The sequence below is a fragment of the Gymnodraco acuticeps genome, unplaced genomic scaffold (assembly GCF_902827175.1).
Source record: "Gymnodraco acuticeps unplaced genomic scaffold, fGymAcu1.1, whole genome shotgun sequence".
Lineage (NCBI taxonomy): Eukaryota > Metazoa > Chordata > Actinopteri > Perciformes > Bathydraconidae > Gymnodraco > Gymnodraco acuticeps.
This window is the reverse complement of record NW_022992122.1, coordinates 553777-576412: the sequence shown is the minus strand read 5'-3', so window position 1 is coordinate 576412 and position 22636 is coordinate 553777. Positions and strand designations below refer to the sequence as shown.

The 22636-nt window shown below is 40.3% G+C and overlaps 1 protein-coding gene across 1 annotated transcript in view; it reads left to right on the top strand.

The window, feature by feature from the left end:
* cfap61 (cilia and flagella associated protein 61) overlaps positions 1-22636 on the top strand; it is a 55606-nt gene that overhangs the window by 8488 nt on the left and 24482 nt on the right. Inside the window, exons 10-16 of the mRNA XM_034203220.1 lie at positions 5919-5958; positions 6617-6756; positions 8528-8654; positions 11267-11344; positions 12019-12228; positions 16737-16865; positions 19152-19279. Coding sequence (XP_034059111.1) covers positions 5919-5958; positions 6617-6756; positions 8528-8654; positions 11267-11344; positions 12019-12228; positions 16737-16865; positions 19152-19279 — 852 coding nt within the window. The remainder of the gene's footprint in view (positions 1-5918; positions 5959-6616; positions 6757-8527; positions 8655-11266; positions 11345-12018; positions 12229-16736; positions 16866-19151; positions 19280-22636) is intronic.

The window sequence follows — 22636 nt, the reverse complement described above, 5'->3', positions numbered from 1 at the left end:
TCAGGTGTATATCAGTATGTAGTGTCTCTACTTTAAAGAGTCCTCTCCTGCTGATGTTCAGGTGTATATCAGTATGTAGTGTCTCTACTTTAAAGAGTCCTCTCCTGCTGATGTTCAGGTGTATATCAGCATGTAGTGTCTCTACTTTAAAGAGTCCTCTCCTGCTGATGTTCAGGTGTATATCAGTATCTAGTGTCTCTACTTTAAAGAGTCCTCTCCTGCTGATGTTCAGGTGTATATCAGTATGTAGAGTCTCTACTTTAAAGAGTCCTCTCCTGCTGATGTTCAGGTGTATATTAGTATGTAGTGTCTCTACTTTAAAGAGTCCTCTCCTGCTGATGTTCAGGTGTATATCAGTATGTAGTGTCTCTACTTTAAAGAGTCCTCTCCTGCTGATGTTCAGGTGTATATCAGTATGTAGTGTCTCTACTTTAAAGAGTCCTCTCCTGCTGATGTTCAGGTGTATATCAGTATGTAGTGTCTCTACTTTAAAGAGTCCTCTCCTGCTGATGTTCAGGTGTATATCAGTATGTGGTGTCTCTACTTTAAAGAGTCCTCTCCTGCTGATGTTCAGGTGTATATCAGTATGTAGTGTCTCTACTTTAAAGAGTCCTCTCCTGCTGATGTTCAGGTGTATATCAGTATGTAGTGTCTCTACTTTAAAGAGTCCTCTCCTGCTGATGTTCAGGTGTATATCAGTATGTAGTGTCTCTACTTTTAAAGAGTCCTCTCCTGCTCATGTTCAGGTGTATATCAGTATGTAGTATCTCTACTTTAAAGAGTCCTCTCCTGCTGATGTTCAGGTGTATATCAGTATGTAGTGTCTCTACTTTAAAGAGTCCTCTCCTGCTGATGTTCAGGTGTATATCAGTATGTAGTGTCTCTACTTTAAAGAGTCCTCTCCTGCTGATGTTCAGGTGTATATCAGTATGTAGTATCTCTACTTTAAAGAGTCCTCTCCTGCTGATGTTCAGGTGTATATCAGTATGTAGTATCTCTACTTTAAAGAGTCCTCTCCTGCTGATGTTCAGGTGTATATCAGTATGTAGTGTCTCTACTTTAAAGAGTCCTCTCCTGCTGATGTTCAGGTGTATATCAGTATGTAGTGTCTCTACTTTAAAGAGTCCTCTCCTGCTGATGTTCAGGTGTATATCAGTATGTAGTGTCTCTACTTTAAAGAGTCCTCTCCTGCTGATGTTCAGGTGTATATCAGTATGTAGTGTCTCTACTTTAAAGAGTCCCTCTCCTGCTGATGTTCAGGTGTATATCAGTATGTAGTGTCTCTACTTTAAAGAGTCCTCTCCTGCTGATGTTCAGGTGTATATCAGTATGTAGTGTCTCTACTTTAAAGAGTCCTCTCCTGCTGATGTTCAGGTGTATATCAGTATGTAGTGTTCTCTACTTTAAAGAGTTCTCTCCTGCTGATGTTCAGGTGTATATCAGTATGTAGTGTCTCTACTTTAAAGAGTCCTCTCCTGCTGATGTTCAGGTGTATATCAGTATGTAGTGTCTCTACTTTAAAGAGTCCTCTCCTGCTGATGTTCAGGTGTATATCAGTATGTAGTGTCTCTACTTTAAAGAGTCCTCTCCTGCTGATGTTCAGGTGTATATCAGTATGTAGTGTCTCTACTTTAAAGAGTCCTCTCCTGCTGATGTTCAGGTGTATATCAGTATGTAGTGTCTCTACTTTAAAGAGTCCTCTCCTGCTGATGTTCAGGTGTATATCAGTATGTAGTGTCTCTACTTTAAAGAGTCCTCTCCTGCTGATGTTCAGGTGTATATCAGTATGTAGTATCTCTACTTTAAAGAGTCCTCTCCTGCTGATGTTCAGGTGTATATCAGTATGTAGTGTCTCTACTTTAAAGAGTCCTCTCCTGCTGATGTTCAGGTGTATATCAGTATGTAGTGTCTCTACTTTAAAGAGTCCTCTCCTGCTGATGTTCAGGTGTATATCAGTATGTAGTGTCTCTACTTTAAAGAGTCCTCTCCTGCTGATGTTCAGGTGTATATCAGTATGTAGTGTCTCTACTTTAAAGAGTCCTCTCCTGCTGATGTTCAGGTGTATATCAGTATGTAGTGTCTCTACTTTAAAGAGTCCTCTCCTGCTGATGTTCAGGTGTATATCAGTATATGTCCCCTTAAATCAAAACGAATCAAATGTAACTTTTTTAATTAAACTTTCCAATTCAACCACTTTTTCCAACATCAAAACATTAAGAGATGCGTCAAAGTGGACCTCGAGACAACAGGAGGGTTAATCCAAAGTAGAACATTATAGTCATTTAGTTGAGTTATATGTTTTATTATTAATACGAACCTGCAAATAATTGTAGTGGAGTAAAAAGTGCAATATTTGCTTCCAAATTGTAGTGAAGTATATAGTAGCATGAAATGGAAATCCCCGTAAGGTATACAAGTACCTCAAAAATGTGCTTTAGTAAATGTACCTATTACTTTCCAACACATTAAAGTGAACGAGGGGGAGGGAAAGTTACATGGAACTGAACATGCAACGTTAATTCTATTAGATACTCTTACAGAATGACGTTGCTATAATTCCCATCAAATGCACGACTCGTTTTGAAGTAATTCCATAATTTAAACGTGCGTATTTCCCCACTTTCCTCCATGTTTCCACTGATGGCAGCGGCTCAGAGTTGCATCAGTCATGTTCAGAGTTAGACAGACAGTGAGTGTTTTCTGGCTGCCTCGCCTCCCAGCTGTTCCTCAGTGAGGAGACGAGGCTTCCTGCCGACAGTGAGCGCGTTATTAATGAGAGCGCCGCTGACTCTGACAGCGTGACGGAGCGGGAAGAGAGAAGTTGAGCTGGAAGCAGCGGGCAGATCTGTCGGCCATCACCAGCCGGGCTTTTATTGTGAAACTTGGCATGTATTGGCACATCAGAGACTGCACTGACCCCCCCCCCCCCCCCCCCCCCCCCACCTTCAACACACTGAACAATACTGTGTTCATATTTTGTTAGAAACATATCACTGGCTTGAGGTTCAATATCAGGATCCATGTATTTATTAGCCTCTCAAGAATGGAAGTAGTCATCACATACAGAATAGCTTATATATCAAAATTATGACTTTTTCTCAAAATTATGACTTTTTCTAAAAATCTAAAAAGTATGTTTTTTTTTCCTCAAAATACTGACTTTTCTCAAAATTGAAATTTTTCTCAACATTCTGACTTTTTCTCAAAATTCTGACTTTTTCTCAAAATTCTGACTTTTTCTCAAAATCTCAAAATTATGACTTTTCACAAAATTATGACTTTTTCTGAATACTTAAAAATTCCCCTAAGGGAGGGAGGGCAGCGTCCATGTAAACATTTATAAAAGATCAAAGACTTAAAATGGTCAAAACTCAATAAATGGTGTTTCTCCAGGATGGTGCAGTGCTGGTATGAGTGTGGCTTTCTGTCCAACACCTGGACAGCTCTCTTGAACAGCTGCTCTATGGGTTTCAGGTTTGTGGCTCAAGCAAACGACCAGTTTGTCAAACAGTATTCAATGTGGGATAGAATCACAGTGGAGGTGTGACTTTGCAGCATTGACAGTTAAGAAAGGTCTCATTTGTTTAAAATGTTGCAAGTTGAATTTAATGGTGTTGGATACTTTCTTGATATGTTTCTTAAAAGTCAAGTTCAAGTCCATTATGACTCCAAGATTTTCATTTCATTTCAAACCTTTATTTAACCAGATTGGTCCCATTGAGATCATAGATCTATTTTTCAAGGGAGACCTGCAGCATATAGGTTCCACATGAAACATAAAACAATAAAGGACATCATACATTATATTTACAGGATACATTTACATAGTTATAGACATTTACAAGTGGCCATAGTATCAACGAGCATTTCATTTAGCCTAGCTTTAAAAACATGCAGAGGAATGAGATTGCTCAGTTTCAATTCTTGCTGAAGATTGTTCCAAGCAAGTGGAGCTGCGCACATAAAAGCTGTCTTACTTAAGACAGTCCTTGCTCTTGGCACATGTAACAATACTACATCATGCGATCTCAGACAATAGCTGCTTTCAACTCTCTGTGTTATCAGAGAGCAGATGTAATACGGGAGTTTACCCAACAAAGCTTTATAAATAAAATAGTGCTGTCAAAATTATCGCGTTAACGGCGGTAATTAATTTTTTGAATTAATTGCGTTAAAATATTTAACGCATTTAACGCATGTGCAGAATGGCCCGCCCCATACGTGCCACCAGTGGCAGCGCCAGGGTATGGCTGGGGTAGGCTACACCAGAAATGGCTTAGCCCCACCATGAACAATGATGTTAAAGGAAGCAAAATAAAGTCTGCCAACTCGCGCGGAGTAAATTGCACAGACAGCAGTTAGTAAGATTGATTTCAGTAGCCACGGTTTTGAAAACTTTTGTCACGTAGTGATCGTCTTCTCAATAGAACATCTTTGATAACGGCGTGGTGTTGTTGCAGGAAGTCCCGACGGAGAATACTTTTGCTGTAGTACAGGTAACACATAACTGGTACGCAGGTTATGTGCGTAATCTCTCTGAAATGCGTACCATCACTTGTGTCACAAAGCACATTTGCGTACCGACGTACTTGTGAAGCTTTTCCAGAAGGCGGTTAGATCACCGGACGACAGAGTCGGTCTCCGTGTGCACAGACAGGGCTGCTGTTAACGTCGGTCTGTACAACGGAACTGTGCCAAAACTACGCCAACCGGCGGCGGAGGGAGACTCCCCCCCTTCACTGGAGAACTGCGCTAAAACAGCTGATCACAACGTTCACACTCTGTGGTCACGAAGTACTCCACTAGCCGCCCCCCCTCTGTCGACTTTCCTGAAGTACTCCCCCGTTGATAGAAATCAACACGTAATGAATTAAGACCCCACGGTTTGATGATTGATAGGTGTGTGGGCTGTCTTTCATTTTGACACGCAGAAAAATGTTATAATAAACATAGATACTGTATGTTAAATGGATATATCCGCCTTCTTTCATTTATCTTTCCATTCCCACAACAATATACATAAATAAATGGCATATTTTGGACATAGTTCGAATGGTGATTAATCTGATTAATTAATTTTTAATCGTTTGACAGCCCTAAAATAAACGTGTACCAATGACTGAGCCTCTGTACAGTTAGTGAAGGCAGACCTGCCTTGGCATACAGGGTACAGTGATGAGTAAGTGCTTTACAATTAGTGACAAATCTCAGTGCGCTGTGATAGGCGGCATCTAACTTTTCCAGGCAATGGGCAGGTGCATTCATATAGACCAGATCACCATAGTCCAGCACAGGTAAAAAGGTCACAGAGCCTTTTCCTGGCCTCAAGCGAGAAACAGGACTTGTTCCTGTAGAAGAAACCTAGCCTAACCCTCAGCTTTTTAAGCAGGTTATTGACATGAAGTTTAAAAGTGAGACAATCATCAAGCCAGATACCTAGGTATTTATAACAGGTAACCACTTTGAGTACTTGTCCTTGCATAGTAACAATATCCAAAGCAGTGTCTGGTGTCTCTTTAGCTTTAGAAAATAGCATTACCTTGGTTTGATCAACATTTAAAAGAAGCTTAAGCTCAGCGAGCTGAGTCTGAATAATGTTAAAATATATATAGATATCAAGATACTTGAAGTGGGGTACTAGTTCTATTTCTGCTCCGTTTAAAAACACGTTGGATCCTTCGATTTTGACTGGTCGTTTACTGAACATCATGCATACTGTTTTTTACGTTGAACTGTAAGCACATGTTGTTCAGCCAGTGTTGAACCTTGTCCAAAGCATTAGAGAGACAGGATGAGATCATTTCAGTGTTCTTCCCGTGTACTAAGATGTCCGCATCATCGGCACCACGCTGAAAAGTGTCTTTGAGCACTATATTATTATATTTACACCTGACTTCCCCTTTCTCGTTCTCTTCCAGATCAGTGGACTTCATTCCTTATATATTCACAGTTTTCCCCGTAAGTATCAGAAGCAGAAACCCTTCGCTTGTCCTACACAGAGTAACGTATTAAATAAAGAGGCAAACTCATGGTAATAAAATAAACAATTGCTTCCAAGGTAAAAAGAATAAGTAGCAGCTTCATTGAAGAAAAAGAAAAGTGTTCATATTATGAAGTAAGATCTCAGTATGTGCTAGAGTTTAAATACATGCACGTGTGTCCCTGTTATGGTCATATGGAGAGGGCCAGGTTCAGGGTTTTAAACGTTTTTTAGAATCAGAATATAGATTTGGTTCTCTATTTTAAATACAATAAAATTAAGTATAAATAAAATAAAATAAATAATTAAAATAGTTATATAATCAGAAGCAGATAGAATAAGTGTGCAATTAAAAAGATACAATAGAAATTCAATAAAAATGTATATTAACATAAGAAGTCAAAGAAAATATATCATTAAAAATAATACCACAATGTGTATAAACGTAAGAAGTTAAAGTAGAAATGTGCATATTATTCTACAATATTTATAATTGTTATCACACTGATGAAAATGTTAAAGCCGTTAAGTTAAGTTAAGGAAGGTTATAAAGAGAGAATTCTTTAAAACATGATATTTTTCATGATGTATTTCCATCTCTGCTCAGCGAAGTATAAATATATATGTGTCTCTCAGGACGTGGACCTCTGCATCATCACCGTCCCGACTCTCTCCCCTGAGTTCCTGCTGCTGCAGAGCTTCATCCGGCTGCCCCCCCGCTCCACCAACGCCTCGCCTCCCCGAGAAATCTACGTCTTCCAACGCTCCGGACTCAGGTGGGTCATCACACACAAACATTGAGATATAAAACACTTGAAACCGAACATGAAACCGTCTCATTAGGTGTCAAAATAACACTCACTAATACAATATGGACGACAAATACTGTCACTAATATAATTCATATGTCGACAATTGCATAATATTACAGTATATCGTCTTCTTATATCTTGGTTTACACGTACAAACCCTCTCCCCTCTTCTCCATGTCTCTCCTACATCAACATGTGTCCCCTCTTCTCCATGTCTCTTCTACATCACCATGTGTCCCCTCTTCTCCATGTCTCTTCTACATCAACATGTGTCCCCTCTTCTCCATGTCTCTTCTACATCAACATGTGTCCCCTCTTCTTCATGTCTCTTCTACATCAACATGTGTCCCCTCTTCTTCATGTCTCTTCTACATCAACATGTGTCCTCTCTTCTTCATGTCTCTTCTACATCAACATGTGTCCCCTCTTCTCCATGTCTCTTCTACATCAACATGTGTCCTCTCTTCTTCAAGTCTCTTCTACATCAACATGTGTCCCCTCTTCTTCAAGTCTCTTCTACATCAACAGTGTCCTCTCTTCTTATGTCTTTCTACATCAACATGTGTCCTCTCTTCTTCATGTCTCTTCTACATCCACACGTGTCCCTCTCTTCTTCATGTCTCTTCTACATCAACATGTGTCCCCTCTTCTTCATGTCTCTTCTACATCAACATGTGTCCCCTCTTCTTCATGTCTCTTCTACATCAACATGTGTCCCCTTCTTCTTCATGTCTCTTCTACATCAACATGTGTCCCCTCTTCTCCATGTCTCTTCTACATCAACATGTGTCCCCTTCTTCTCCATGTCTCTTCTACATCAACATGTGTCCCCTCTTCTTCATGTCTCTTCTACATCAACATGTGTCCCCTCTTCTCCATGTCTCTTCTACATCAACATGTGTCCCCTCTTCTTCATGTCTCTCTACATCAACATGTGTCCCCTCTTCTCCATGTCTCTTCTACATCAACATGTGTCCCCTCTTCTCCATGTCTCTTCTACATCAACATGTGTCCCCTCTTCTTCATGTCTCTTCTACATCAACATGTGTCCCCTCTTCTTCATGTCTCTTCTACATCAACATGTGTCCCCTCTTCTTCATGTCTCTTCTTCATCAACATGTGTCCCCTCTTCTTCATCAACATGTGTCCCCTCTTCTTCATGTCTCTTCTACATCAACATGTGTCCCCTCTGTGGAAAGAGACTCTGAAAGTTTCAGGAACAAAGAGTCTCTCTCTTTTTGATCCATTTCTATAAAAACCTGTCTGAAAATGAGCTGATCAGATTTTGGCACTTTATGATGTCATCAACCATTAGCCAATCAGCAACCAAGGTAACCCCCCCCCCCCCTTATCCCCTGAATCTCCTCCTAGAGCACCATTGAGTTCTTTGTAACCAAATGTCTCTCAGAGGGGCGTGGGGAGGGGCTCCTTATTTTCATCTAAAGTAACAGACAGAGAATCAGCACTTTGGAAACAGGGCTGAAACAGAGGGGATTATGGGTAATGCTGCAATGATCTGTTTGGGGTTTCAGCCAATCAGAGACCGGCTCTGGATATATCTGAGACCTGTGATATATTGATGAGAAACAGTGTCATAGAGGACCTTTAAATCAGAAACAAATGATTACGTTTTTGCAAAAGAGACTCTGTAACCGTGCTGTGAGAAGCTCTAACTGTGTCCTCAGTGTGTGTTGATGGTGTTGTTGATGGTGTTGTTGATGTTGTTGTCCTGTAGGAGTGTGGAGGTGAGGGCGGCTGTAGCTGCAGACCGTCCTGCTGTCTCTGAGCTGGTGAAGACTCTGAGTCTCAGAGAGTCTCTTCTTGAGGACCTGGACCGTTTCTACGAGACCCGCAGAGACAAAGTTAGTCAACAAGCTGACAGAAACACAGCTGGGTTACCTTTGATGCTGATACATCGTCTTATATCAAGCTTTAAGTCACATTCTCTCTGTTTTTACTACTTTCCCTCCTCATATATATATATATACATCTCCCCGTTAAATACCGCATCGACTTTAACATGTTGCTCCTCACCTTCAAGGCCCTTCACATCCTGCACCTCCATATCTCTCTGAACTCCTTCACTGTACCTTCTGCCCGCCTGACCACCATGGGGTCAAGAGCCTTCTGCCCGCCTGACCACCATGGGGTCAAGAGCCTTCTGCCCGCCTGACCACCATGGGGTCAAGAGCCTTCTGCCCGCCTGACCACCTTGGGGTCAAGAGCCTTCTGCCCGCCTGACCACCATGGGGTCAAGAGCCTTCTGCCCGCCTGACCACCATGGGGTCAAGAGCCTTCTGCCCGCCTGACCACCATGGGGTCAAGAGCCTTCTGCCCGCCTGACCACCATGGGGTCAATAGCCTTCTGCCCGCCTGACCACCATGGGGTCAAGAGCCTTCTGCCCGCCTGACCACCATGGGGTCAAGAGCCTTCTGCCCGCTTGACCACCAAGGGGTCAAGAGCCTTCTGCCCGCCTGACCACCATGGGGTCAAGAGCCTTCTGCCCGCCTGACCACCTTGGGGTCAAGAGCCTTCTGCCCGCCTGACCACCTTGGGTCAAGAGCCTTCAGCCACTCTGCCCCATGGGGTCAAGAGCCTCCAGCCACTCTGCCCATGGGGTCAAGAGCCTTCTGCCACTCTGCCCCATGGGGTCAAGAGCCTTCAGCCACTCTGCCCCATGGGGGTCAAGAGCCTCCAGCCACTCTGCCCCATGGGGTCAAGAGCCTTCAGCCACTCTGCCCCATGGGGTCAAGAGCCTTCAGCCACTCTGCCCCATGGGGTCAAGAGCCTTCAGCCACTCTGCCCCATGGGGTCAAGAGCCTTCAGCCACTCTGCCCCATGGGGTCAAGAGCCTTCAGCCACTCTGCCCCCCCGTCTCTCTCCCACAAGACATCCACAATATGGACTCACACTCAACCTTCAAATCCTGCCTGAAAACCCACCTTTTTAAACTGGTGTATTCTATATCTTAATTCTTCTAAACTGATAGTTGTTTTTAAGTCTGTTTTTTCAAGTCTTGAATTACTGTTTGATCTTCTTTGTTGCTTGTGTTTAATTATGCTCTGTAAGGTGTCTTTTTTTTGGTGCAAAATTGGTGCAGTTTCAGTTTGAATTACGAAACACAGCAGCCCAAATGTGGCCTTTTGCAGTTCAAACGGAGCCCTGCAGACACTACCCTCTGCTACTCTGTTTAAAGCCGGGGTCTCAACCTTTCTTCATCTGAGAGCTGCTTTGAAAAAATGAAAGTGTCCAAGAGCTACTTGCATCTCATCGCTTACATGTATTCACATAGCCCTCATCAGTTCCATTAAGCTACTTTTGTACACATGTTAAATTGCAATACTCAAAGCTTATCACAAACCCTAACTTCACATCAAGGTCCAAGTAAACGACAATTTCTCACATATTATTATGTCCCACATAGTAAAAGTACATCACTGAAAATTCACACAATGTCTTTCCTTAAACAACTTAATTGCCCATAGAACTAAACAAATAGATTGTGTTGCTCCTGTATTCTATATTAATATATCTATGCATGTTATTTGTAATTGATTTAACTTGTTTGCCCCTAAAACCCACTAAAACCACAAAAAGTGAAAAGACAAAACATGGATTTGGAATCATTTTGAACTTCTATGTTGTCATTGTTCTCAGATGTTTCAGTCTTAATAGTTTGTCTTAACTATATGTTGGGAACGTGCTACAGTAAGTCTAACATTGCTTTTAAGTGTAAATTCCAAATATATGTTTTATGTAAAACCATATTTAAGATTGTAGATATAATAAACAATGCTCATGCTAAGCCACTACTGCTAAATACGATACAGTATGATAATACTTTAATGGTCAAGTCTGAAATGTTACTTGCATGACAGCAGCTCCATGTGTACCATCAACATACATGAAAAACAAACATTTAACTTAACAGCACAATGAGAGAAAACCTGCTCAAATGTATTCAGTATTAAACCAACTGGCCTGCAATATGGTCAGTGTTTGGAAATGATAAAGAATAACCAGACCGAACATATCAGGGTTGGAACTGGCTCCCCTTTAACTGAATTAGAATGACCTGATGATTGTTTTGGCCGGTGGGGTGATATGGAGCTGCTGGTGATTGTCTCAGGATGGAGAAGAGATGCCAGGCAGCAGATTGGTGAGAATTCAGTTGAGCGGCTTCTCCTCTCTGACTGACACCCCAGCTGTCAGCGAGGCGCTCCAAAACTGATAATTACTTCTGCTGACACTTCATGTGTATTCATGGCACCGGGCTGACACAAGAAGGTGCCCACACACACACACACACACACCACACACACATACACACACACACACACACACACACACACACACACACACACACACACACACACATATATATATACACATACACACACATACACACACACACACACACACACACACAAGCTGGTCTATATTTACATATATTGTGTTTCTGTTCCCTCTCAGGATGGCGTGCCGCTGCAGGCCTTCGTGTCCACGGTGCAGAGCGAGGTGGTCGGGATCCTGATCATCAGAGACGAGCAGGTGGAGGCAGTTTACTCCCTGCACTCTGATCAAACTGGATCTATATAGTGACGTATTTCTGTGTTGGACCCTGAAGGCAGCATCAAGCAGGATAATCTCCACATATTAACACCACTTTATGTAAAAAGCTAACTATTGTAGCTTTTGTTATTTGTTTAATGCAAAAAAAACTAAAGTACTGTACTATAGTGCAACATTTGAAATATATAAAATCATCTGTCCTGTATGGAGTTTATCAACACAAAAAACGGACTGGAAAGTTATATTTTGTATATAATAGATAAAATCAAGAGTAATATCAATTAATTTAGGGTGTGGTTGTTATTATTATTATATTGCAAAATGTAGAGACATGTTTCCTTTTATGCTACAGTCACCAGCAGATGTAGTTCCTTATTATCTGAATGAAAAAAAACCATTTATAATTTGTAGTCCTGCATGTTTATCAACAGAAAAGTGTAGGTTCATGTATATAAGAAATGAAATAAAGGTAAAAACAGTTCTTATTTTCACTGCAAAATGTAGAGGAATATTTCCTTTTATGCTTCAGTCACCAGCAGATGTTGTTCCTTATTATCTGAATGTAAACAAAACAATTACAACTTATAATTATGTGTCCCTCATGGATTCTTACCCACAGAAAAGTGACTTATCTCCTCCGCTCTCTCTGTCAGGACCTCCAGTACTTGTGTGCGCGCTACAACATGGAGAGCTTCATCTACTTCAGCCACCACCGGCTGGAGGAGCACGCTCACATCCTGCACTTCGTCCTGGCGCCCTCCTTCCAGCGCTGCTGCAGACACTTGTTCAAAGAGTCCCTCCGGCTGGGGCACAAGTCCTGCCTCTTCCACAGACTCTACCCCCCTCACATCAGCCCCAGGTGGGTGCACAGGGACCCTCAGGCCCTCACTGGCCCCTCAACTCTGGGGCCTTTCCAGCCTCTGCATGTCTGCTCAGAAACACATTCATTAGTGTAATGACCCTCAGCTCACACACTGCAAGAAATGTCTGTGGCGGCTCAATTCCCAGTTCACGTCTCTTCTACATCAACATGTCTCTCTTTACACCGAGGGGCCCTGTGGAAAGAGACTCTGAACGTTTCAGGAACAAAGATTCTCTCTTTTTGATCCATTTCTATAAAAACCTGTCTGAAAATGAGCTGATCAGATTTTGGCCACTTTATGATGTCATAACGATGTGTTGTCTTGTGTAACCATTAGCCAATCAGCAACCAAGGTAACCCCCCCCCCCACCCCCCCCCCCCCCCCCACCTTATCCCCTGAATCTCCTCCTAGAGCACCATTGAGTTCTTTTTAACCAAATATCTCTCAATGAGACCTATCCAGGTAAAATAATCAAAATCAATATATATGCGCAATATATCGCAGTATATCGTTTCGCAATACTTAGCATATCGTAGAATCGCAATAATATCGTATTGTGGCTTAAGTATCGTGATACTATACTATCGTGGCGTAAGTATAGCAATAGTATTGTGACTTAAGTATTGCAATAGTATTGTGGCTTAAGTATCGCAATAGTATTGTAGTGTGGCTTAAGTATTGCAATAGTATCGTATCGTGGCTTAAGTATCGCAATAGTATTGTATCGCGACTTAAGTATCGCAATAGTATCGTGGCTTAAGTATCGCAATAGTATTGTAGTGTGGCTTAAGTATTGCAATAGTATCGTATCGTGGCTTAAGTATCGCAATAGTATCGTATCGTGGCTTAAGTATCGCAATAGTATCGTATCGTGGCTTAAGTATTGCAATAGTATCGTATCGTGGCTTAAGTATTGCAATAGTATCTTATCGTGGCTTAAGTATCGCAATAGTATCGTATCGTGGCTTAAGTATTGCAATAGTATCGTATCGTGGCTTAAGTATCGCAATAGTATTGTAGTGTGGCTTAAGTATTGCAATAGTATCTTATCGTGGCTTAAGTATTGCAATAGTATCGTATCGTGGCTTAAGTATCGCAATAGTATCGTATCGTGGCTTAAGTATCGCAATAGTATCGTATCGTGGCTTAAGTATTGCAATAGTATCGTATCGTGGCTTAAGTATTGCAATAGTATCTTATCGTGGCTTAAGTATTGCAATAGTATCGTATCGTGGCTTAAGTATCGCAATAGTATCGTATCGTGGCTTAAGTATCGCAATAGTATCGTATCGTGGCTTAAGTATTGCAATAGTATCTTATCGTGGCTTAAGTATTGCAATAGTATCGTATCGTGGCTTAGTATTGCAATAGTATCGTATCGTGGCTTAGTATCGCAATAGTATCGTATCGTGGCTTAAGTATCGCAATAGTATCGTATCGTGGCTTAAGTATTGCAATAGTATCTTATCGTGGCTTAAGTATTGCAATAGTATCGTATCGTGGCTTAAGTATTGCAATAGTATCGTATCGTGGCTTAAGTATTGCAATAGTATCGTATCGTGGCTTAAGTATTGCAATAGTATCGTATCGTGGCTTAAGTATTGCAATAGTATCTTATCGTGGCTTAAGTATTGCAATAGTATCGTATCGTGGCTTAAGTATTGCAATAGTATCGTATCGTGGCTTAAGTATTGCAATAGTATCTTATCGTGGCTTTAAGTATGCAATAGTATCTTATCGTGGCTTAAGTATTGCAATAGTATCTTATCGTGGCTTAAGTATTGCAATAGTATCGTATCGTGGCTTAAGTATTGCAATAGTATCGTATCGTGGCTTAAGTATTGCAATAGTATCGTATCGTGGCTTAAGTATTGCAATAGTATCGTATCGTGGGGAGCCTGGTGATTCCCACCCCTACTGTTTACTCTGATCGGAAAGAGTTTTAGCAGGCCATTTCTTGCAGAGTTTAGCCCCCAGCAGGCTGCGGCCCCTGGGGTCGGGGCAGCAGGTGCTCCACCTCTCCATCCCATAATAAGACATTTCCTCCACATGTAGAGGCCTCCACTTCCTCTGCTAATTACCCTCAACAAACAGGCAGCACACTGGGACACGATGATGATGATTTGCAAATAGAATAATGTCAGAAGATAAGCAGAGAATAATCTGTGTGCAGGCTGATGTTTTCTGATCTGCAGAGGTGGGAAGTAGTGGAGTACAAATACTTCGTTACTGTACTTAAGTACCTGTTTCTGGTATCCGTACTTTACTCCACTACTTATTTTTCTGACGACTTTTTACTTTGACTTCTTACATGTTGAACTCAATACCTGTACTTTCTACTTCTTACATGTTGAACTCAAATACCTGTACTTTCTACTTCTTACATGTTGAACTCAAATACCTGTACTTTCTACTTCTTACATGTTGAACTCAAATACCTGTACTTTCTACTTTCTCACATGTTGAACTCAAATACCTGTACTTTCTACTTCTCACATGTTGACTCAAATACCTGTACTTCTACTTTTTTACATGTTGAACTCAAATACCTGTACTTTCTACTTCTTACATGTTGAACACAAATACCTGTACTTTCTACTTCTCACATGTTGAACTCAAATACCTGTACTTTCTACTTCTTACATGTTGAACTCAAATACCTGTACTTTCTACTTCTTACATGTGGAACTCAAATACCTGTACTTTCTACTTCTTCACATGTTGACATCAAATACCTGTACTTTCTACTTCTCACATGTTGAACTCAAATACCTGTACTTTCTACTTCTTACATGTTGAACTCAAATACCTGTACTTTCTACTTCTTACATGTTGAACACAAATACCTGTACTTTCTACTTCTCACATGTTGACCTCAACTACCTGTACTTTCTACTCTTACCAGGTTGAACACAAATACCTGTACTTTCTACTCTTACATGTTGAACACAAATACCTGTACTTTCTACTTCTTACAGTTGAACTAAAATACCTGTACTTTCTACTTCTTACATTGTTACATGTTGAACACAATACCTGTACTTCTACTTCCTTACATGTTGAACACAAATACCTGTACTTCTACTTCTACATGTTGAAACTAAATACCTGTCTTTCTACTTCTTACATGTTGAAACTCAAAACCTGTACTTTCTACTTCTTACCTGTTGAACACAAATACCTGTACTTTCTACTTCTTACATGTTGAACTCAAATACCTGTACTCTTTCTACTTCTTACTGTTGAACTCAAATACCTGTACTTTCTACTTCTACATGTTGAACACAAATACCTGTACTTTCTACTTCTCACATGTTGAACCCAAATACCTGTACTTTCTACTTCTTACATGGTTGAACTCAAATACCTGTACTTTCTACTTCTTACATGTTGAACCAAATACCTGTACTTTTCTACTTCTTACATGTTGAACCCAAATACCTGTACTTTCTACTTCTTACATGTTGAACTCAAATACCTGTACTTTCTACTTCTTACATGTTGAACACAAATACCTGTACTTTCTACTTCTTACATGTTGAACCCAAATACCTGTACTTTCTACTTCTTACATGTTGAACCAAATACCTGTACTTTCTACTTCTTACATGTTGAACTAAATACCTGTACTTTCTACTTCTTACTGTTGAACTCAAATACCTGTAACTTTCTACTTCTCACATGTTTGAACCTCAAATTACCTGTACTTGTTCTACTTCTTACATGTTGAACCCAAATACCTGTACTTTCTACTTCTTACATGTTGAAACCCAAATACCCTGTACTTTCTACTTTCTTACATGTTGAACCCAAATACCTGTACTTTCTACTTCTTACATGTTGAACCCAATACCTGTACTTTCTACTTCTTACATGTTGAACCCAAATACCTGTACTTTCTACTTCTTACATGTTTGAACTCAAATCCTGTACTTTCTACTTCTTACATGTTGAACTCAAATAACCTGTACTTTCTACTTCTCACATGTTGAACTCAAATACCTGTACTTTCTACTTCTCACATGTTGAACTCAAATACCTGTACTTTCTACTTCTTACATGTTGAACTCAAATACCTGTACTTTCTACTTCTCACATGTTGAACTCAAATACCTGTACTTTCTACTTCTCACATTTTCCAAACAGGCTTGTTACTTTAGTTTTAATCTGCGTCTCAGACACAAACACACACATTATGATATTATTACAATTTGAAATAGAAGATCTTTAATGTTCTATTAATATAAAGGGAGGTCAGGTACTCTTTAAAACAGCTGCTAGTTATGGGTACTTTTTACTGAAGTACATTTCAAAGCCTCTTTACTTTGACTTGAGTAAAGAAGTTTAGTCAGTACTTCTACTTTCACCAGAGTATCTTTAAACACGAGTATCTGTACTTCTACTTGAGTAAAGGATGTGTGTACTTTTGCCACCTCTGCAGATCTGACCTCTCCACCTGAGCTCATTACTACTTCCTGACACTGCGCCCTCTCTTCTTCTGCACCCAGAATTCCTGCGTCCACCATCTGGATGTTCTGCTGGACTGTGCGGTTCCTGTGTGCCCGCGACGCCAGATCGTCTTCCCGCTGGAGGAGCTTGGCATCAACGCTCCTTCCCTTCAGATCAGAGAGGAGCAGGTGGGCTGAGCAGCAGCTGGATAACATCCTGCCAGGGGGGGGTGTAGACTCTAGATCAGGGGTGTCCAAACTACGGCCCGGGGGCCAAATGCAGCCCGCGGACCATTTTGAATCAGCCCTCGACAAATTCAAAAACTATAATGGAATATGACCCACAAATGAAACTTGTGCTTTTCTTATATTGTACTTCTTAAATAGAAATGTAAAAATATATTACACACGATTATTCATGTTAATAAGAGCAATTAAAGTCACTTATTTACATAACCAGCTAGAAATACACCCTTCATATTCCTCCTTATTATCATCACTCTGAGGCTTCTGTTTTAAGGCATGAGCTGCCAACACTCACAAGCATCATTTTAGCTAACTTATGATTGAACTTATGAGGCGATAAACCTCTCCTCTAGTGAGCGGTCCAGCCCTTCGTATGTTTTTCTCTATGTAGCCCTCGGAGAAAAAGTTTGGACCCCCGTTGTTCTGGATGAGGGAGGGCTGCAGGGTGATCATGTGACCACTAGAAGGTGCTGTTTCAAAAGGGAAGACTCACTATGGATTTTTCAAATTCAAAGGTTTGATTGTCATATGCTCAAAGCTACAGTGTAGAAATGTCAATGAAATTCTTAGTTCACAGGCTCCTCCAACAGTGCAACACAATAAAACGGATGAAATGGCGCAATTAAATACAAATAAAATAGTGCAAGAATAGTCTATATCTTAAAGTGAACTCCTGATTATTAACAGCTAAAAAAAGCTAAATTCGAACGCTCTGTGACTCGATCTCTTCTCACTTAAATGCTTCAGTGAGCGTCAAAGTTCACCATTTTGTATCTGTTGAAATATTTCCACTGTCACACCTTTAATTGAGCTACCTGATATCTTATCAGAATAACTTCCCAACGTACGTATCTCCACAAACTAACTTTGTAAGAGACTTGTGACCTAATAACAACGGGAAAGAAAGCAACTCGCGTATAAAAATGTAAAATAAACACTTACATGTTGGTAATAATTCTCTATTACTGATGTATGTAGGCACTAACACATTAGCTGCTTTTCCTCCAATTAAAGATATTTGTAGGATTCTTATTATTTCCCTATATCTGCAGACCCTTGCATCTATCAGACCTTTCCTCTTCTTATTGTCCCGCTAATGAAACCCCACCTCGTCTCTCAGTTTGTGACAGATGTCGCGCACACATGCCCTCATGGAAATTATTTGAATATTACACAAAGGTTAATTTCACCCTCGGGTTTCCCCCTCCTTGTTTCGCTCGATGCTGTTTTCATCCAACAAGGTGCATTGTGGGGCCAATCTGCCTAATTACAGATGATGAAGGAGCCATTAGCCGCCTCACAGTGCGAGGAGGAACCGGGAAATTAGAACGCAGTGTTCAGCTAATTCCTGCGGGACTCTTTTGTAATTATTGTCGAGAGTGTTTCTTAACTGTCAGGTCGCACGTTTTGATCCCTGTGTCTCCTTCTCTTTACCATCTGAAGCTCCACGGACATACAGAGCAAACATCGGATTAATACTCAAATGGCTAGACAGCTGGAGGGAAGGACACAAAGAACAAAATGTGTCAAAGAAAATGGGGAAATAATCCAAAATGAGCACTTTATCCCAGTGAAAAAAGTCCAAAGAAATGATTGTCACTTTAATAATCAGAGTCTGGCGTTTTCATCTCCTCATTTTCACAAGAAATAAAGAAACCGTCTCTTTTAATGCATTAATCAATCAAGTGCTAATGGGAAGCAGAGCTGTGCACTTCGCTTACAATCTCTCACAACTTGTATTTACAGAATAACAACAATGTAGTGTTTAAGACCATAAAACACAGATAGCTAAGTCTTTTTCCGTTTGCTTTTATATATGAAATATCTCGGTTTCAATGCGTACCTGTTTGAATATCTCTAATGTCCCGAATGCTTTTGGAAAATCTGATTTTGTTGCCAATTACCTCTACATTAATAGTGGTTGATATTCGGTAAATTTCACCCAGATTTTTTTCCCAAACGTTCCTAAACGTCACTAATCCTCTAAAGGTGTTTGCCTGAGAGTGCACTGTCTCTTCAGCCGGCAGATTAAGTGCCTGGATAAAAAGATGATTACTACTTTATCCTGTAATACTAAAACGTGGGGAAAATTGGAGCCATTATCAGGAAATGCTTTTAGTGATGGTAATAATTAAGAGACGGAATATTTAATCTTCCAGTCATTTTGAGAGTGACACATTCCCTAATTTCACTCACTCAGTAAAATGATAACTTCTGTGTTTCTCTCAGGCTCCGTTTGCCCTCAGCCTCATCAGCAGGAAGTTGACCTTGGAGCCAAAGGTCACGGTTAACGCCCGGATCGTTTTGGTGGGGGCGTCGGACACGGGGCTATCTTTCCTGGAGGTGCTGTGTTTCTGGTGAGTCTTCCTCCCTCATGTGCACTAAATCTTTCATTTGATGTGTTCCGTTCTTGGTATGCACAACTTAATGTATAACAATTATTTACAAAACATGTCTCTATAAACACACCACAGCCGAAAAGGAGCAGGGAGAAGAATATAATCTGATATGACCGGCCCCTTTCTCAAAATAAATAGAAATAGATGGTCTGTCCGTCATATTTTCGTATTCACAGCCAATCATAACAGCATCGTAGGAAAATAAGAGAAACACAAAAACGTACAAAAAAAGACTTAGTTTCTACTTGACAGTTAACGGAAAGAAACAAAACAAGAAAAACAAAACATCACACAAGGAAAAGTGCAACTTCTGAGTCCTACTGGAGTAGAAGGGGGAAAGCGGCGCATAACAATAATAATGGGACCTACAAATAAAATAAAATAAATCTAAAGTATTTTCTGAATTACTTGCAACGTCATAAGTCTTCTCCTGGAACCACGACCGGATTTAAGTTTTCAGAGGCCCTGGGGCAAGGATTTGGCACTTATTAGACCACACACACACACACACACACACACACACACACACACACACACACACACACACACACACACACACACACCTCACCATCTGTGCATTGTTTTTGTACCCTATCATCTCCAAGTTCCCTTCAACATCAGAGCAAACGGCACATATATATATATATATATATATATATATGTAGTAGCTACTGTTATTTGACACCACATTGTTGTCTTGTGTCAGCTGTAGGGTTACACTTAGTTTTAATGATCTAATTTGTGCGATGGAGATCCATTGTTTTCCCTAAAACTATTCAAAACACATCAATAAGTCCCTCTGTTGCACTAGATGACATGTTCTTTCATCACCATGAACACACACTGTAGTTTATTTTGACTCAATCACACACACACCATCCTGTTTCCACAATTACTCACTATAGAGCACCAAATGTGCAAACGAATCCGCCGCAGAAAATAGTCCCTGAAAATGCACTATTTCCTCCTTTTGTGGACATATTACAAAGACTCAAACTATAATGTTTCCAGTAGGAACCAATGGGCTTGGAGCTTTGACACACAGACAGGAAGTCTCAAAGTATTGTCACAAAGACACAAGTGTTTGGAAAATCTGGAAAAAGCTTGATTTTTTTACATAATCTGGTTTTAATCACTTGTAAAATGTCTGTAAATGTTATTTTCACAACCTGCAGCAAAAGCAAATCAAGCACTAAAATCAAAACCAATAGAACCTCTGCAAGCCAAGAAAACACACTGTGTGTGTGTTGTGTGTGTGCGTGTTGTGTGTGTGCCAGGTAACAGAAGGACAACACTTTCATCTTCAAGTGCAGTAAACACACACGAGTAGTAAATGGCGCTGGCAGCCGTTATAGTGAAAAGCATTCAGAGAGGAATAATCCCCTGAGCCAGAGCTGCTCTTAGCTTTTCTTTTTATCGTCTTTTATTCCAGGAATCCAATCTCTCTGCAAATGTCACTTGACTCCGGGTCGCACGTCTTTGCATGTTTGCCTCCCGTCTTTTCTTTGTGAGATTAACTGCTGCTGCTGATAGTAATAATAACAAGCAGCTGATCCAGAACCAGCTGATAGCTGCCTGGCAACAAATCGTTGTTGTTTTTTGTATTCCTCGGAGGGGCTGGTGAGGCTGGCACGCTGCTGATGAGAGGGGGAACACAGCTGTGTGAGGCCTGGCATCCAGCGATGACCCCCTTTAATTACCCCCCCCATCCTCTGTAAGGGATCTGTGTTTGCTGTCACTAATGACTTGAATAATGAGGCAGTTAGTGTCGGCTGAACTAACGGTGAGCGCATTGAGGAGCTGAATGATGGGTCACTTTCCCTTATCAGCGCTGACCAAACGTCCCCGTGCAGAGGTGGGAGGTAGTGGAGTACAAACACTTCGTTACTGTACTTAAGTACTTTTTTCTGGCATCTACTCCACTACTTATTTTTCTGACGACTTTTTACTTTGACTTCTTACATGTTGAACTCAAATACCTGAACTTTCTACTTCTTACATGTTGAACTCAAATACCTGTACTTTCTACTTCTTACATGTTGAACTCAAATACCTGTACTTTCTACTTCCTACATGTTGAACCCAAATACCTGTACTTTCTACTTCTTACATGTTGAACTCAAATACCTGTACTTTCTACTTCTTACATGTTGAACTCAAATACCTGTACTTTCTACTTCTTACATGTTGAACTCAAATACCTGTACTTTCTACTTCTTACATGTTGAACTCAAATACCTGTACTTTCTACTTCCTACATGTTGAACCCAAATACCTGTACTTTCTACTTCTTACATGTTGAACTCAAATACCTGTACTTTCTACTTCTTACATGTTGAACTCAAATACCTGTACTTTCTACTTCTCACATGTTGAACTCAAATACCTGTACTTTCTGCTTCTTACATGTTGAACTCAAATACCTGTACTTTCTACTTCTTACATGTTGAACTCAAATACCTGTACTTTCTACTTCTCACATGTTGAACTCAAATACCTGTACTTTCTACTTCTTACATGTTGAACTCAAATACCTGTACTTTCTACTTCTCACATGTTGAACTCAAATACCTGTACTTTCTACTTCTTACATGTTGAACTCAAATACCTGTACTTTCTACTTCTCACATGTTGAACTCAAATACCTGTACTTTCTGCTTCTTACATGTTGAACTCAAATACCTGTACTTTCTACTTCTCACATGTTGAACTCAAATACCTGTACTTTCTACTTCTTACATGTTGAACTCAAATACCTGTACTTTCTACTTCTTACATGTTGAACTCAAATACCTGTACTTTCTGCTTCTTACATGTTGAACTCAAATACCTGTACTTTCTACTTCTTACATGTTGAACTCAAATACCTGTACTTTCTACTTCTCACATGTTGAACTCAAATACCTGTACTTTCTACTTCTTACATGTTGAACTCAAATACCTGTACTTTCTACTTCTCACATGTTGAACTCAAATACCTGTACTTTCTACTTCTTACATGTTGAACTCAAATACCTGTACTTTCTACTTCTTACATGTTGAACTCAAATACCTGTACTTTCTACTTCTTACATGCTGAACACAAATACCTGTACTTTCTACTTCTCACATGTTGAACTCAAATACCTGTACTTTCTACTTCTTACATGTTGAACTCAAATACCTGTACTTTCTACTTCTTACATGTTGAACTCAAATACCTGTACTTTCTACTTCTTACATGCTGAACACAAATACCTGTACTTTCTACTTCTTACATGTTGAACACAAATACCTGTACTTTCTACTTCTTACATGTTGAACTCAAATACCTGT